The following is a 15,782-nucleotide window of genomic DNA, read 5'->3' as shown; positions in this document are numbered from 1 at the left end:
TATTTATAATTTTTCTTCCACTTCACAATTATCTGGCACTTTGTGACAGTCTTTAACATAAAATCCCCAAAAAAATAAATGTACATTTTTGGTTGTAAGATGACAAAATGTGGAACATTTCAAGGGGTATGTATAGTTTTTCAAGGCACTGTGTGAATTTATACACTGTGTGTGTGTATTAAGGATGAGCTCCGGCGTGTTCGCATTGAACACGAGAGGAGCCCGCCAGGAAGTCGGCACCCGCACTGCGCTAATCACAGCCAGGCAGACATTTCCCAATCTCTGCAGCCGAGCATCGGGAAATGTCTGCCTGGCTGTGATTAGCGCAGCGCGGGTGCCGTCTTCCTGGCGGGCTCCTCACGTATTCAATGCGAACACGCCGGAGCTCATCCTTAGTGTGTATGTATGTATGTATGTATGTATGTATATATATATATATATTTATATATATACAGACCAAAAGTTTGGACACACCTTCTCATTCAAAGAGTTTTCTTTATTTTCATGACTATGAAAATTGTAGATTCACACTAAAGGCATCAAAACTATGAATTAACACATGTGGAATTATACATAACAAAAAAGTGTGAAACAACTGAAAATATATTTCATATTCTAGGTTCTTCAAAGTAGCCACCTTTTGCTTTGATTACTGCTTGGCACACTCTTGGCATTCTCTTGATGAGCTTCAAGAGGTAGTCAACTGGCGCAGCACCCCATCACTCTCCTTCTTGGTCAAATAGCCCTTACACAGCCTGGAGGTGTGTTTGGGGTCATTGTCCTGTTGAAAAATAAATGATGGTCCAACTAAACGCAAACCGGATGGAATAGCATGCCGCTGCAAGATGCTGTGGTAGCCATGCTGGTTCAGTATGCATTCAATTTTGAATAAATCCCCAACAGTGTCACCAGCAAAGCACCCCCACACCATCACACCTCCTCCTCCATGCTTCACAGTGGGAACTCTACGTCCATCCGTTCACCTTTTCTGTGTCGCACAAAGACACGGGGGTTGGAACCAAAGATCTCAAGTTTGGACTCATCAGACCAAAGCACAGATTTCCACTGGTTTAATGTCCATTCCTTGTGTTCTTTAGCCCAAACAAGTCTCTTCTGCTTGTTGCCTTTCTTTAGCAGTGGTTTCCTAGCAGATATTCTACCATGAAGGCCTGATTCACACAGTCTCCTCTTAACAGTTCTAGAGATGTGTCTGCTGCAAAAGGTGGCTACTTTGAAGAACCTAGAAAATGAAATATATTTTATTAGTATAATTCCACATGTGTTAATTCATAGTTTTGATGCCTTCAGTGTGAATCTACATTTTTCATAGTTATGAAAATAAAGAAAGCTCTTTGAATGAGAAGGTGTGTCTTAAGTTCAGTAGTAAATGTCACCCATTCAGATGAGCAGAATTTTATGTCAACAAGTAATCTGTAAATTGATATGTGACTAATTGTTGGTGGCAAAATTCGTTTTAAATGTGAGATAATCTGCAAAAAATAAAGCATTTTTAATGAAATGGCAACACAAGACAAGTGTTTCTCAGTCATGTTCCAATAGTATATCTTAAAGTTCAGGGACCTTTGTTCGGTACAGTGCTATATCAAATTATGATTGTAAGCAGCTGTAAAAACAGCCCTAACAAGTCCTAGGAGGACTATAAATGTCAGAGTCTGGTAATGTGAACAGCTATGCCATGATTTTTCCTGGGGCACTCTTTGTGATCACCTTGCTTAACACATGAAAACAGGTTAGAACAGGAGAAGGAAGTTTGTAAAAGCAATGTGGCAATGATAAGCATTACTTGTTCACCAATCTGTCCTTGAAAAGTTACTTATCCATTGCTGGTTTTGCTTGTTTTTCTCACATATATTTTTTTTCAAAGAATGAAAAAAGTTTTTGGTCTAACTTATGTGGTGTGATAACAGTTCATTGTAAAAATTCGTTTTTTGGTGGGGTTCTGTTCTTGAGGTTTGATTCCATGACCTGAAGTTATTTCAGTTTAGTTTCTGGTGGCATGACACAATCACAGGGATTCAGCTGGTCAAGTTCCTCATTGAGCTTGTTGTTAGTGTGAAAAATCTCTTGCTTCTGAAGATATGCAATCACGTGAGTCGACTGACTCTTGAGATGTCTTTGAATCACACATTCACGACACCTCTTAGTCACTAGATATCCTATTTCACACAGATTAAGCAAAATACAGATTACTGTTGTGATCACCATAAACAATGTGAAAATATTTTTTTCAGTAGGTCTTGCTATAAAGCAGTCAACAATATTGGGACATGGATTCAAAGTACACTTGACAACTCTTGGCAATGCATAGTCCTTATAAATATGATGAAAGATGTAGAGAAACACTGCATCCACCAAAGCTTTGACTATAAGACTGATAAAATAGGTCCACCATAAACCTCCTCGCTTCTTTCCGATGTCTGCATACAGCCGTCCACAGCTCTCTCCTTGCTTTTCCCTGTTTTTCCTTTCTCGATCCTCCCGGTAGGCCACATGCATAATAACGAGAAGAGATGGACAGGTGACCAAAATAAGCTGAAGAGCCCAGAGTCTGATGTGGGACACTGGAAAGTAATAATCATAGCAGACATTGGTACATCCAGGCTGTTTTGTGTTACAGTCAAAGTCGCCTTGTTCATCACTCCAAACCCTTTCAGCTGCTACCACATAAACCAACAAGCGGAAGACAAAGACTACAGATAGCCAAATGCGTCCAAAGCCTGTTGAGAAATGGCTTGCTCCACTCAGAAGGGCTTGAAAGACACCCCAATTCATGGTTTACCTTTGAAAATAGGAAATAAAGGTTATTAAGAATTTTTTTTTTCCAAATTGTAGGTTACATGCATATGTTAAAATGTAGACAATTTAGCAAATGTTATGCAGAAATGTCTGTCAGTGTCAGTATATGTTTAGGCCGAGTTCACACATATGCGAATTGGATGTGGATTTCCTGCATCCACTTTGCATGACAGGCAAGTGTCTGGTGCGGTCGCAGTTGGGATTGAAAAAGGTTACGGTGATGTGTTTGGGTCCGGTTTAGATGCGAATGCAGGCAAAAATTCGGACCTACATCCCACCTGAACCAGTGAACACACATACATCGTACCCCAGGCATAAACCCACTGCTGCACATATGTGAATCCGGCTCTAATGTGCAGATTATGTCCAAATCTTGTAAAATGGCATTAAAGTGCACCTGTAATGAGACAATTACCGTATATACTCGAGTATAAGCCGAGGCACCTAATTGTACCACAAAAAAATGGGAAAACATATTGACTCGAGTATAAGCCTAGGGTGAGAAATGCAGAAGCTACTGTAAGTGGAAAAGAGGGTCAACAATGTCCATTTGCACGCCTCACTGTGCCCATTGCAAGCCTCACTGTGCCCATTGCAATCTCACCTCACTGTGCCCATTGCAATCTCACCTCACTGTGCCCATTGCAGCCATGCTGATCGCCATACATGATTCTATACTCCTGACTGTGTACCTGATTATGGTGCAGAGTCAGACAGCGGGCGGCCATTGTGGAAAAGTCGCGTCTCGTTCTCATTCTGTTCCGTGATAGGCGGAACACGCAGTTTCCCAGCAGACACTGTGTTTAGTGTTCCGCCTATCACGGACATTCTTTCATCCTCGGACAAAAGGATGAAAGAATGTCCCTGATAGGCGGAACACTAAACAGTGTCTGCTGGGAAACTGTGTGTTCCGCCTATCACAGAACAGAACGAGGAGGAGGCGCGACTTTTCAAGAATGGCCGCCCGCCGTCTGACTCTGCAGTGCACCATAATCAGAAAAACAGAACGAGGAGGAGGCGCGACTGTTCCACAATGGCCGCCCGCCGTCTGACTCTGCACCACAATCAGGTACACAGACAGGAGTATAGACTTAAATATAAGCCGAGGGTGGCATTTTCAGCCTAAAAAAAGCTGAAAATCTTGGCTTATACTCAAGTATATACGGTATGTAGGGTGCCATTGCTGAAATGTTTTTAGCGAATTCTACTTGCTTGACAGTGATGCTGGTGCTTTGGACATAGGCTTTTTAAGTCATTGACATAGAAAAAGTATGGAGATAAAAGATCCTGACATTAGTTTACGAATAACTTGTTCTAGTTTTTTTTAATCAATAGAAGGGAAACCAAGCACAGCTAAACAAAGAACATTTTCATTGGGGGACAGCCATGACAGCCACTGTTTATCTGTCATCTCAGATGTGTTTTAAGCTGGTAAGCAGACATCATTTGACCACTCAAAAGTGATTTTTCATAGCTGGATGTCACATGCACATGCACGCTCAGATAAACCAAGCAAGCATGTGTACTGAGAAAATGAGGGAGTACAGACAGATACTTAAAGAGGAAGTAAACCCTGATGGATTTTATTTCCTCTTTTTTTCCCCTGGAAAGTAAAAGCATAATGGGCTAGTATGCATTGCATACTAGCCCATTATGTGGCACTTACCTGTAAACGAAGCCCGCGTTGTCCCCACTGGTGGCCGCATCCATCCTTGCCCCTCTTCCATCCGGGGCTGCGGACTTCGGCTCTGTGATATGCTGGAGTCGCGTGACATCACTCCCACACATGCGACAGGAGCCATCAGTCACAGCACTTGCTAGTTAAGAAACGGCACGGAGGGCACACATTTAGGAGATATTTACAGTACCTATAGGATTACCTATAGGTGCAAGTTGCACAGAGGGGCTTTTCTAACCTAGCTTTTGTAACACTGTGAAAATGTAGAGGCCTAGGGCTGCGCGTGGGTGCCTGGATGTTTCACAAGATGCCACTCTAGAAAGTATTACATTTCTGGCTGAATTACAGGCGCTGAGCCTCAATTACTGTAGCACGCAGTTCTTATGTAGCTACACCTAATACAGATTGCCAGCCTGTATTTAGTGGTAAGGGTAGAAGTGCTCTTTAAATTGATATTAAACCCTCAGTTTTTAACCACTTTCAGCACCTGTTAAAATAACAGTTTCTTCAACTTTTAATTCTTGCCTATGTATCAGTTTAAACAGGTGCAATTATCATGGCCACAGGTTTCCTGATTCAGAGTGGCTTTTTTCTCTTGCAGCATCCTGTGGAGCCACTCTGAGGCCCCGTACACACGACAGAGTTTCTCGGCAGAATTCACCGAGAAACTCGGTCAAAACCCGGATTCTGCCGAGAAACTCTGTCGTCTGTACAGTTTTGGCTCGATGGAGCCGCCGAGGAGCTCGACGAGAAAATAGAGAACATGTTCTCTATTTTCTCGTTGTTCTATGGGAGAAGGCGGCCCGCCGAGCTCCTCGGCGGCTTCATCCCAGAACTCGACGAGGAACTCGACGTGCTTGGCACGTCGAGTTCCTCGGCCGTGTGTACGGGGCCTTACATGCAGGGACTAGAATTGTGTCTCCTGACACTGTGTACATCAATAGAAACACACATCCCCGGAGCCTAGGATGACAAGACACTCCCCTGCTCCTCTCCTACTCTTCTCTCTCCAAGCTAACAGGCTGGCTGGACACTGGATTGTGCACTGTTAACTTATTCCTTTTGTAGCACCTTCTACTTATGTAGTTGCTAGAAGTTGAGATTTTTGTAGTACAGGCAAATTTAGGCAGTTCTAGCTGGAAGCGCGGCCTGTTTGTTTTGATCTGTGTGGACTGGGAGTGGCTCAGGGTAGCAGCTGTGACTCACAGACAGCATCACTCCACTGCCACCTCCCTCTTGCTTCTAGAAGATTCTAGAAGAAGAGGAGGGGAAGTGGGGTGGAGCTGTCTGGGGTGTCTCAGGGAGCCCTGACCAATCCTCAACTTGGATTGGCAGGGGGCAGGCCTCCTTGAAATACCCAGGGTCTGCCCAGCTGGGGAGGAGTTGCCGGGTGGATGAACTGAATATGGAGTACTAGGATGTCTGGGACTTTGAGGAAGCTCCCTAGTCTGGGGGAGGAGTGGGTGACCTTGGGCCTGGGACTCAGGTGCAGGATGGAGTCCTTCAAGAACTTATAAAGGATCCAAACAGACACAGAGAGGAGTCAGAGAGGCTAGCAGGAGCTAATACCGCTGGGAAAGTCTTCAGGAGGGAACCCCCGGTTTCAGCCAGGAGGGCTGGTGAGTGACAGGGGCAGTCGGGAGGACTGGAGAGGTATGCTAGAGGGGACTGAGGAAACAGTCAGAGCTAGGAGCCAGTGAGGAGTTCAATGTTACGGGCAATTAAGTCAGGCTGCTGCAGCCAGGAGGGCTGGCAGACCCTAAAGAGGACTGACTGGGAGCAGTAGTCCACCAGAAGGATAGCTAGCACTAATAAGACTTTTCTATATTTACTTCTATACTATAGGGGCCCGCGGTCCCTGCCTGCAAAGGGCAAGTTAATTAGGCCTGCCTGAGCCAGTGTCAGGTCTAATCAGTTTGGCTGGAGGAGTCTGGAAAAGTGTACAAAGAGTGTACATAGTTGTCCCTAGCAACTGTGCTATTTTTCCACTGGGCATCCCATAATTCCCATCCCCATCCAAGTTGAATTCCCCCAATAAAATAACAAAAACAAAGCGGACTGTTCATTGTCTTGGAGTGTCTGGGAATTGAATCCCGGGCTGGACAGAGTAACAGGTGGGTCACATCACTTAGCAGCCCCTACGGGGTACCGCTACACTTTGAAGACTGGTAGTTTAAGGAATCAGCACTAAGAGCAGGAGTCAGCAGCATTAAAGGTTGTATACTGCATGCTGGCAAAGCAATATTAACATTTTAAATTTTTTAGTGGGGCATGCTTATTTTATTGTGCTCAATTTATTAAAAGAGAAATGCGGGATTAAAACAACAAAACATGGTGGATTCACCATTGTTCCGATGCTGCATCTGTGCCCTACTGCCTCTATACTAAGAACAAATAATGTCTCAGTTTTCAGTGAGCAAAGAGCCAATGACTGCCTGGTGATTTAGTCACCAGCTCTCTACTCTTCCCCTCCAGCACCCACTGGAGCTCTGGGCTGTGGAGGGATCAAAAGTGGTTGGCTCAGACTCTCAGCAGTGCACTGAGCCAGCTGCCAGTCCAGGCATCTGGGCGGATCCCTACATTAAAGTCGAGATCCCTCCAGAGTCTGAACAATCTAAACAGCCCACAGTGGACTTTAGCCCGCTGTGGGCTGATTCTCGGTTTCATTCTGCACTCCTATGACCCACAGGAAATGTATGGCCAAAAGAGCTTTGGCCCTACTTCTCTTTTTAACAAAAAAAAATGTTTTTTTTTAAATAAATCTGTCTCTTTAAGGCTTTTAACATTTTTTTCACAACAAAATGCCATTTTTATTGTACTCCTTATGTAGTTCCTGGTTGATCCTGCCAGTTCCCCACTTCATAGTTGTAAACTGCCCATGCTAAGCACAGATGCCAATCCGTGCTGGCATGGTAAGTTTGCATCTCTTTCCATCCCATTTGCAAGCACACAGCATGTACTAAGTACTCCTTGGTCAGTGTGTAGCTTTGTCCCCTGTCATCCCCCCTCTCTTGATTGACAGTACCCAACATCATATCCCCAGCCCTACTGTCATCTTCCAGTCAATATAAGGTGCTCATGCCCACTTGCAGGTCCTTGATGTGCGGATCATGTGACCTAGATCAACAATGTTATAAAAATGTATAAGTGCCATTTTTTTTTTAATTTGAGAACTGTGGTTTATTGAAAGGTATTTTTTTATAGATAAAAATATATATTTGTGTTAAAATGACTTCACAACTACTTTAATGCTTTTCCTATATTATTAATTATTATTATTATTAATAAACTACTTCAATACTGGACACTTTTAACACCTTTCTGCCCAGGCTATTGTGCAGCTTTCAGCACTGTTGCAATTTGAATGACAACTGCGCGGTCATGCAACACTATACCCAAACAAAATGTTTATAATTTTGATCACACAACTAGAGCTTTCTTTTAGTGGTGTTTACTTACCACTGGGTTTTTATTTCTTTGCTAAATAAATGAAAAATAGAACAAAAACGAGTTTTTCTCCATTTCTGTGTTTTTTTATTTTCAATGTTTTTCTATTTTTAACAATCTTTTTAGCACACTTTGACCAGAGCACTATAATGTATAACACTGTACTACTCTGGGGAAGGGATCAGTATGTGTTTGTTTTTTTACACGTTATGTTTGCTTATAGCAATTTCATTAATATAAGCAAGCATTTTACTGAATTGGATTAATTCATTCAGTTTGCTTTGTTGTGATTAGCCACAGCTGATCACATGGCACAGATGGGTTGTGATTGGCCCAGTCTGTACCATGTGATCACTATGACCAATTACAACTAGCAACACAATTGTATACAATGGATGTCTTGAAAGGAAGCCATCCATAGTTTGGTTACAGCAGTCACATGGTACCGGCAGTGGGCCTGTACAGTGATCAGTCATCAAGCGTGATCTGGGATGATGTCATATGCCGTCCACCTGGAACGACGAGAGTCCTGCCCAGTCGTCATTATGCTATTGGTTGGGTAGGAAGTGGTTAATATGCAAATCGTGTACAATATTTACTAAAATAATAATTTGCTACTGAGATATTTAAAGTTGTATTATATGCAAAAGCAGCCATTTATTAAATTGCAGCTTACCAGTTCTCAGATGTGGTGACTGCATTTGTGTTCTTTTTTAGGCTTTCTTTTCTTTGATTTTTTAACCTGATGATCTGGCCAGTAAGTCTGTTTTTCAGATTTTCTGAAAATTTTGCAGTTAGAGTGGTGAGACAAACCCTTTACCACTGACAGGGGTGCTTGCAATAAATGGCTTTTATTTATTCATGCAAAACCTTTATCCCAAAAGAAAAAAAAGCTGCTGTAACTGATTATAAAGTGTTAGCTGGAGTTCAACCTAAAATCTAACCCTTCCTTTCCCCCTGACTGAGTATTCTTCTGTCCAAATGTACCCCTGTGTTCTCCGTCATTCAGAGTGGCGGCACCCTAATACAGATGTGAGATGTGTTACTGGTCAGATCACCAGGTAAAAACAGAGGGAAAAAAAGGCTAAAAAGGCTAAAAAAAATAAACTAATGAAGCCACCACATCTAATGATTGGTAAGCTACAATATTACATTTATGGTTTTGGGTTTAATACCACTCTAATCAGACATAAAATGTTTATATCGGTGTTACTGTGTTTATTTCATATTGTTATTTTGGCTGCCTCATATAGTATATTCATAGCTTAAAATACCTACAAAGCTGCACATATAATAGTAGTTTAAAAAAAATCAACATCAGTAAAATCAAAATATACATCAGTAAATACCACAAACATTATATATATATATATATATATATATATATATATATATATATATATATATATATATATATATATATATATATATATATATATATATATATATATATTATTATTATAGGCAGTATTTTCTTGTATTTTAAATACTGTTATTATTAACTACAGTAACTATGACTGATATATGCCTTTAAAAATTCACCACATTAAAAAAGATATTTTATGAATATGGTGGAAAGCACAAGTTGGGGGTGGCCTCAACTTGTAAATGTCCTAAATTGTCTCATCACTTTTATAATGATTTTACGATCTTTACTTCTGTGTCCATTAAAAGCAATTAAGAAATTGACTGCGGTCATCCTGAAGAACATACACTACTCTGTACGAATACAATATTGTATACTGTTAGGCTTTCACATTTTTTTATTGCGACTACAAATCACAGCAGCTCATGTTTGCAAAAACTTTACAAAAAAAAAAACGTATTTTGTGTGTAGTTTAGTTTGCGATCATTATTATACAGATGACATAATTTTAATATGTGTCCAAATAATATAATTAAATGTATCCGTAGCTTGATGTGGATTAAAAGGAACACAATGGAGCTTACAATACATCATATGCCAAAGCTTGCCAAGGTCAGTCCATTTCAGTTCAGCAGGTAGATAGCGTTCAGTCAGCCAGTAAATTGTTAATTACACATAATCATATATAAGTATTTATGCTATGTTCCTGTGATTCCATATCAGTTCCATATCCATGACTCTTGGATATCTACAATATGTGCTTCTGTTTGTTGATAAGTTGTTACATGTTGAATTCTACATTACATATCTCTGAAGCCCCATACACACTATTAGATTTTCTGTAGATTTTTGGATTCAGATTTACCAAAACCATACAATATGAGGTCAAACCTTAAGATTTTTAATTTGTATGCAATCAGACAGGCTCTTGCACTACAGGGTTTTGGTAAATGTGAAGACAAAAATCTGCAGAAAATCTAATAGCGTGTATGGGTCTTAAGTCTCTAGAGCCCTCTGTACTGTCTTGTAACGTATTAGTGAATGAAACACTTACCTTTTTCTAAGAAGTCCCTTTGGGAATTACTTATGAATACGCCATTGCCATTTTGTATTTCGGTACAAAAGGGGAGTGATTTTGTCTTTTGTTGTTCCGAAACAAACAGATAAAAAATAGAATCCAGTTCCCAGGGAGTGCCTTCAGTTACCATACTTGATTAAAAAGTTTTTCTCCTAACATGCTAAAAGGAAACCGGATCTGTCTGTATTGCGGCCAATCTGTGAGAAGTGGGCAGGTAAAGGTGTGTGCTGGAATTCCATTTGATTGTTAACCCTTTAATGAGCAACTCAACAAGTAAATGCACACTGCTAACTGGAAAACTTCACAACAACAGGCTTTTGTAGGTTTTCTTCTTGTTTCTTCCAGAGCAATAAAAAAAAATGCTGTTTTGTTTCTGTCAGGACTAAAACACGTAGAATAGACTGTCACTGCTGATGTCTCCTTCTGAAAAGATTACAGTCCCTTAAAGCCAAGGCATGAGCATGGCAGGCAGGAAATTAAACAGTATATTTTTCTCCAAAAATAATCCGTACACATCCACTACTTAAAGTGGTTGGTTGTAAACAGTCACCTTATAAAACTATTTATTCAATGTAAAATATAAATGAAAGGCAAAACATTTGTGTATAAATATAAAATACATAATAATTGTTTTATAAGTGATGACATTCCCTCTGTTCTCAACTGCATAAGGCCCCTTTCACACTGGGGCGGGAGGTGCGCTGACGGTATAGGGGTGCCATTTTTAGCGGCGCTATACCGTCGGAATTTCTGCGTATTCGGCCACTAGCGGTGCGGTTTTAACCCCCGCTAGTGGCCGAAAAAGGGTTAATACCCCTCAGGCTTTCACATTGAGACTGCAGGGCAAGAGTTTTTCAGGCGGTATTTAGGCGCTATTTTTAGCGCTAAAACGCCTGAAAAACTACTCAGTGTGAAAGGGATCTAAGAACTGGGGTAGGAAAAACAGCAGAACACTGATCTTCTCAGTGAAAGGCTGTGCAGGGGAGGTGTGTTAGTACAAATCTGATTATTGGAGGAGAGCACACTGAGTTCCCAGCACAGCTAAAAAACTGACCGCAATGTGTTCTCCTGCTTAGTGCGCTCAGTTTTAAATAGGAAAACAGGGAGGCTCGCAGGAACACCAGGGATTTCACACAAAGGAAGTAGACATGTGCACTGCCAAAAAAATTGTTTGTTTTAGTTTTTGTGTCATTCCTTTTTTTTTTTGGGTCATTCGTCGTGATTGAAAATTCCTTATTTTAAATAAATTTGAAAATTCAGAAATCCGAAAATCCAAAAAATAGATAGAAAATCCCAAAATTCGACAGTAAAAAAAAAAAAAAAAAATAAGATAGAAAATTTGAAAATCTGAAATAATAAATAAATTATAGGCATTGGAATTTCCTTTCAAATTTGGCTGCTAGTGAGCGTAAGGAATACAAATTTATCCAAAGTTACAAATGTTACGAAATAACGAATGTCGCATGTAAACGAATAGAACATAACAAACTAATAATAAAAATTATTAATAATAAAAAGTTTTTATTATTATTATTATTTATTATTATTAATTCACATTATTAAAAAGCAAGGCTTAACAGAAATAAAAGCAAATTACTAACGCAGCAGAACACAGTTGTTTTAAGATCACCAGAGTAATAGGGAACCCTTTTATTTAGAGTACAAGAACCCTTAGTAAGATCCTCTGAGCTTGCTAAAAGTGGAGTTCCCTCCCAAAAATGGAACTTCCGCTTTTCGGAATCCTCCCTCCCTCCGGTGTCACATTTTGCACCTTTCAGGGGGAAGGGGGGAGCATATACCGGTCTAATACATAGATAGCCGAGCCACCCGTGACTATCTACGCCACTTCCAGCACCTTCTTTCGCCCCCCCCGCACTGTTTTCTGGGAGACACACATGTTCCAGAAGACTACAGGGACCAGTGGGATCGCTCATTGCGAGTCGTGAATGCGCAGTAGGGAACCAGGAAGTGAGCCTGCTAGACTTCACTTCCTGATTCCCTTACCAAAGATGGCAGTGCCAGCACCAGAGAGCCGAGGGACAGATTGGCTTCGGGGTGCCGACAGCGCGTGCGCCCTGGACAGGTAATTGTCCTTATTTTAAAAGTCAGCAGCTGCAGTATTTGTAGCTGCTAAATAAAATAAAAAAAAATAAAAAATTTGGTGGAACTCCGCTTTTACAGAGAAAAACCCTAAACAAGGAGAACAATTCATCAAACGCTAAACAAAGGAAAAGCTATTACCACCATACAATCACATAACTGGTCCATATTGCAGAAGCTACAGAATGAACAATGCTAGCTCGAGTTAAAGCGAATTCTAATCCCATAAAGCAACATTTTTGACTCTGCACTTTAGAAGTTGCGTGAACTGCAAATTTCTTATGAAAAGCCTCATAGTAAAACCAACAAAGACCGGAAAAAGACTTGTGTGCTTCTAATCTACTAATAGGTCTAGGCTTACCATCAGCATACTGGTAACTAACTTTACAGTTGGTTTTACCAAAAAAATCCTTAGAGGAAGGTAGAAAATAACAGCAAATCCATAAACTTACCATTCCAAATGTTCCCTCTTCATCAGATACAGTAAATACCACAAGGTGAAATTTCACAAACCATGGCCTCTTCATAGTGACATTCGTGCATGTTATGAGAACAGCACAGGAATAGTAAAGGAATCACCAATGGCAACCAGATTCAACATAGATAAATGGAACAGAGCAGGGGGCTCCCAAACAAGTCCAGCATCCTGTCCATCAGAAGACTGGACCATTGGCAATTTCTACAGTAATAAAAGAGGTCACACAAGCCCCCCCCCCCCCCCTAACAATCTCCAGGGCAAGAGGAAAATACATTTTGATGCAAACATTCTCAGATGGGGACAGGGAACTAAGGGCCAGATTCACAGCGGAGATACGACGGAGTATCTCAGATACTCCGTCGTATCTCTCAGAGTATCTATGCGACTGATTCATAGAATCAGTTACGCATAGATAGCCCTAATATCCGACAGGTGTAATTGTTTTACACTGTCGGATCTTAGGATGCAGTACTGCGGCCGCCGCTGGGGGGAGTTCGCGTCGTATTCCAGCGTCGGGTATGCAAATTAGCAGTTACGGCGATCCACGACGGATTTTCGCGTTCGGTACGTCGTCGCTAGTATACTTTCCCGTCGCAATTTTAGGCGTTGTTTGACCTGCCCTAACTTTAGACAGCACACGTATGTGCTGTTTAAAGTATGGCCGTCGTTCCCGCGTCGAAATTAAAAAAAAAAATTGTCTTGCGTAAAACGTCCGGGAATACGAAAGTACGCTACGCACGTCGTCGCCGTTCGAAAAAATGACGTCACTTCGCGCAAAGCACGGCGGAAATTTCAAAACGGAGCATGCGCAGTAGGTCCGGCGCGGGAGCGTGCCTAATTTAAATGGCACACGCCCATTTGAATTACGCGGGCTTACGCCGGAGGCTGCCAGCATAGGTTTTCATTGCAAGTGCTTTGTGAATCAGGCACTTGCGATGAAAACTTGCAGCACTTCTACGTGAATCTGGCCCATAATCCCTGTCTCTCCTCACTACAGAGGAGCAGCAATAGGGGATGCAACATCAACCAAGCATAGCAGTCCCAGATGGTGGTGAATTCAGGCATTTCAACAGTACATATACCAAATGTCCTCAATAAATTAATAAGTAATTAAACATTTTAAATGAAAATACAGAGGGGTGTTAATCACAAGTCAATTTTTAATTTACTACAGTACTGTAAAGGCAGTTCTGGGTTACAAACTTGAATTTGTATGTAAGTTGGAACAGGTCATTTTTTTTTAACTGTACCTTCAGCCCCAATTTTTTTTTTTACTTTTTTTTGGATAGCATATGAAAGGGTAACATTTGTTTTGTTGTCTGTGCCCCTGTTCAGAAGGTTTCACCTCACTTTCTGTCGCTGTGACAATTGGATTTAGAAAATTTGGGGTTGTTGCAGAAACAAGGATTTGTGATGAAGCTTCAGTGGAGACACCTTTTTCCCATAATAACTCCTACAGGAATACATTTCCCTTCCTTGGGTTAGAGTTCCTCTCAATTCCTGTTGTCTCCCTCTGTTTGTAAGTAGGAGTCATATGTAAGGCGGATGTTTGTAACTTGGACTATCTGTGTTGTGTAATGTCTGTACTTTATTATTATGTCTTAAAATGTGTAAGGTATAATGAGGAAGACAATTGGGTGGAGATCATACCTTCCCTGCATTGTATAATACACTACAGTATATGGCCCATTTTTTTTATAATTGCCATGTTAGGAAAAACTGATTGTCCTAACATGGCAGCAATAAAAATGCCATTTTAGGAAAAATGTATTGTCCTACAAGCAGATGCTGTCTCATCATGATCCTACTTTCTCCATTGTTCCTGCATGATTTGTGTTATTTTGAGTAAGATTATGCAATCTGAATGATCTAGAGGAACTGGTATATCAAACAAATTAAAATTTTGCATAAAAGGGTAATTGTCTTCGCTGCTTCCCAAACTCTCATCATTAAATCTAAGGTGGGTAGCCCCCGTGGAAAGGATCCTGCCTCCATTGTTTCCACCAGCGATCTATGCGGATTGTTTTGTAGGAGTATCTTCCTCACCAGTTCTCCCTACTCCGTATTAAAACTTCCCACATGCTGGTGTTGCAATGCCAAGAAGTAGCTAAAAGGATGTATTTTTGTTTTTGTAATTGTAAGGTATTTAAACAGATTCTTGACGAGCCACCCTTCCAGATTAATTCTCTGAATATAGGGCCAGATTCACAGCGGAGATACGACGGAGTATCTCAGATACTCCGTCGTATCTCTCAGAGTATCTATGCGACTGATTCATAGAATCAGTTACGCATAGATATCCCTAAGATCCGACAGGTGTAATTGTTTTACACTGTCGGATCTTAGGATGCAGTACCGCGGCCGCCGCTGGGGGGAGTTCGCGTCGTATTCCAGCGTCGGGTATGCAAATTAGCAGTTACGGCGATCCACGACGGATTTTCGCGTTCAGTACGTCGTCGCTAGTATAGTTTCCCGTCGCAATTTTAGGCGTCGTTTGACCTGCCCTAACTTTAGACAACACACGTATGTGCTGTTTAAAGTATGGCCGTCGTTCCCGCGTCAAAATTTAACATTTTTTTGTCTTGTGTAAAACGTTCGGGAATACGAAATTTTTGAAAAAATGACGTCACTTTACGCAAAGCACGGCGGGAATTTCGAAACGGAGCATGCGCAGTAGGTCCGGCGCGGGAGCGCGCCTAATTTAAATGGCACACGCCCATTTGAATTACGCGGGCTTACGCCGGAGGTGGCCAGCGTAGGTTTTCATTGCAAGTGCTTTGTGAATCAGGCACTTGCGATGAAAACTTGCGGCGGTGTA

The 15,782-nt window shown here is 41.2% G+C and overlaps 1 protein-coding gene across 2 annotated transcripts; it reads right to left on the bottom strand.

The window, feature by feature from the left end:
* Positions 1-1,486: 1,486 nt before the first annotated feature.
* LOC120926847 (gap junction beta-5 protein-like) lies at positions 1,487-12,968 on the bottom strand. Of its 2 annotated transcripts, none has more exons than XM_040337111.1 (2): positions 12,939-12,968; positions 1,487-2,800 (listed from the first exon to the last, which is right to left on the bottom strand). In XM_040337111.1, the coding sequence occupies exon 2, from the start codon at positions 2,791-2,793 to the stop codon at positions 1,993-1,995; it is 801 nt and encodes a 266-aa protein (XP_040193045.1). In that variant the 5' UTR covers positions 2,794-2,800; positions 12,939-12,968; the 3' UTR covers positions 1,487-1,992. The 2 variants fall into 2 exon arrangements, with proteins under 2 accessions (XP_040193045.1, XP_040193044.1); XM_040337110.1 differs by lacking the exon at positions 12,939-12,968 and adding an exon at positions 10,363-10,637.
* Between the last annotated feature and the right edge of the window lie 2,814 nt (positions 12,969-15,782).

The sequence above is a fragment of the Rana temporaria genome, chromosome 2 (assembly GCF_905171775.1).
Source record: "Rana temporaria chromosome 2, aRanTem1.1, whole genome shotgun sequence".
Lineage (NCBI taxonomy): Eukaryota > Metazoa > Chordata > Amphibia > Anura > Ranidae > Rana > Rana temporaria.
The sequence above is the reverse complement of the archived record's forward strand: the minus strand, read 5'-3'. Positions and strand labels throughout refer to the sequence as shown.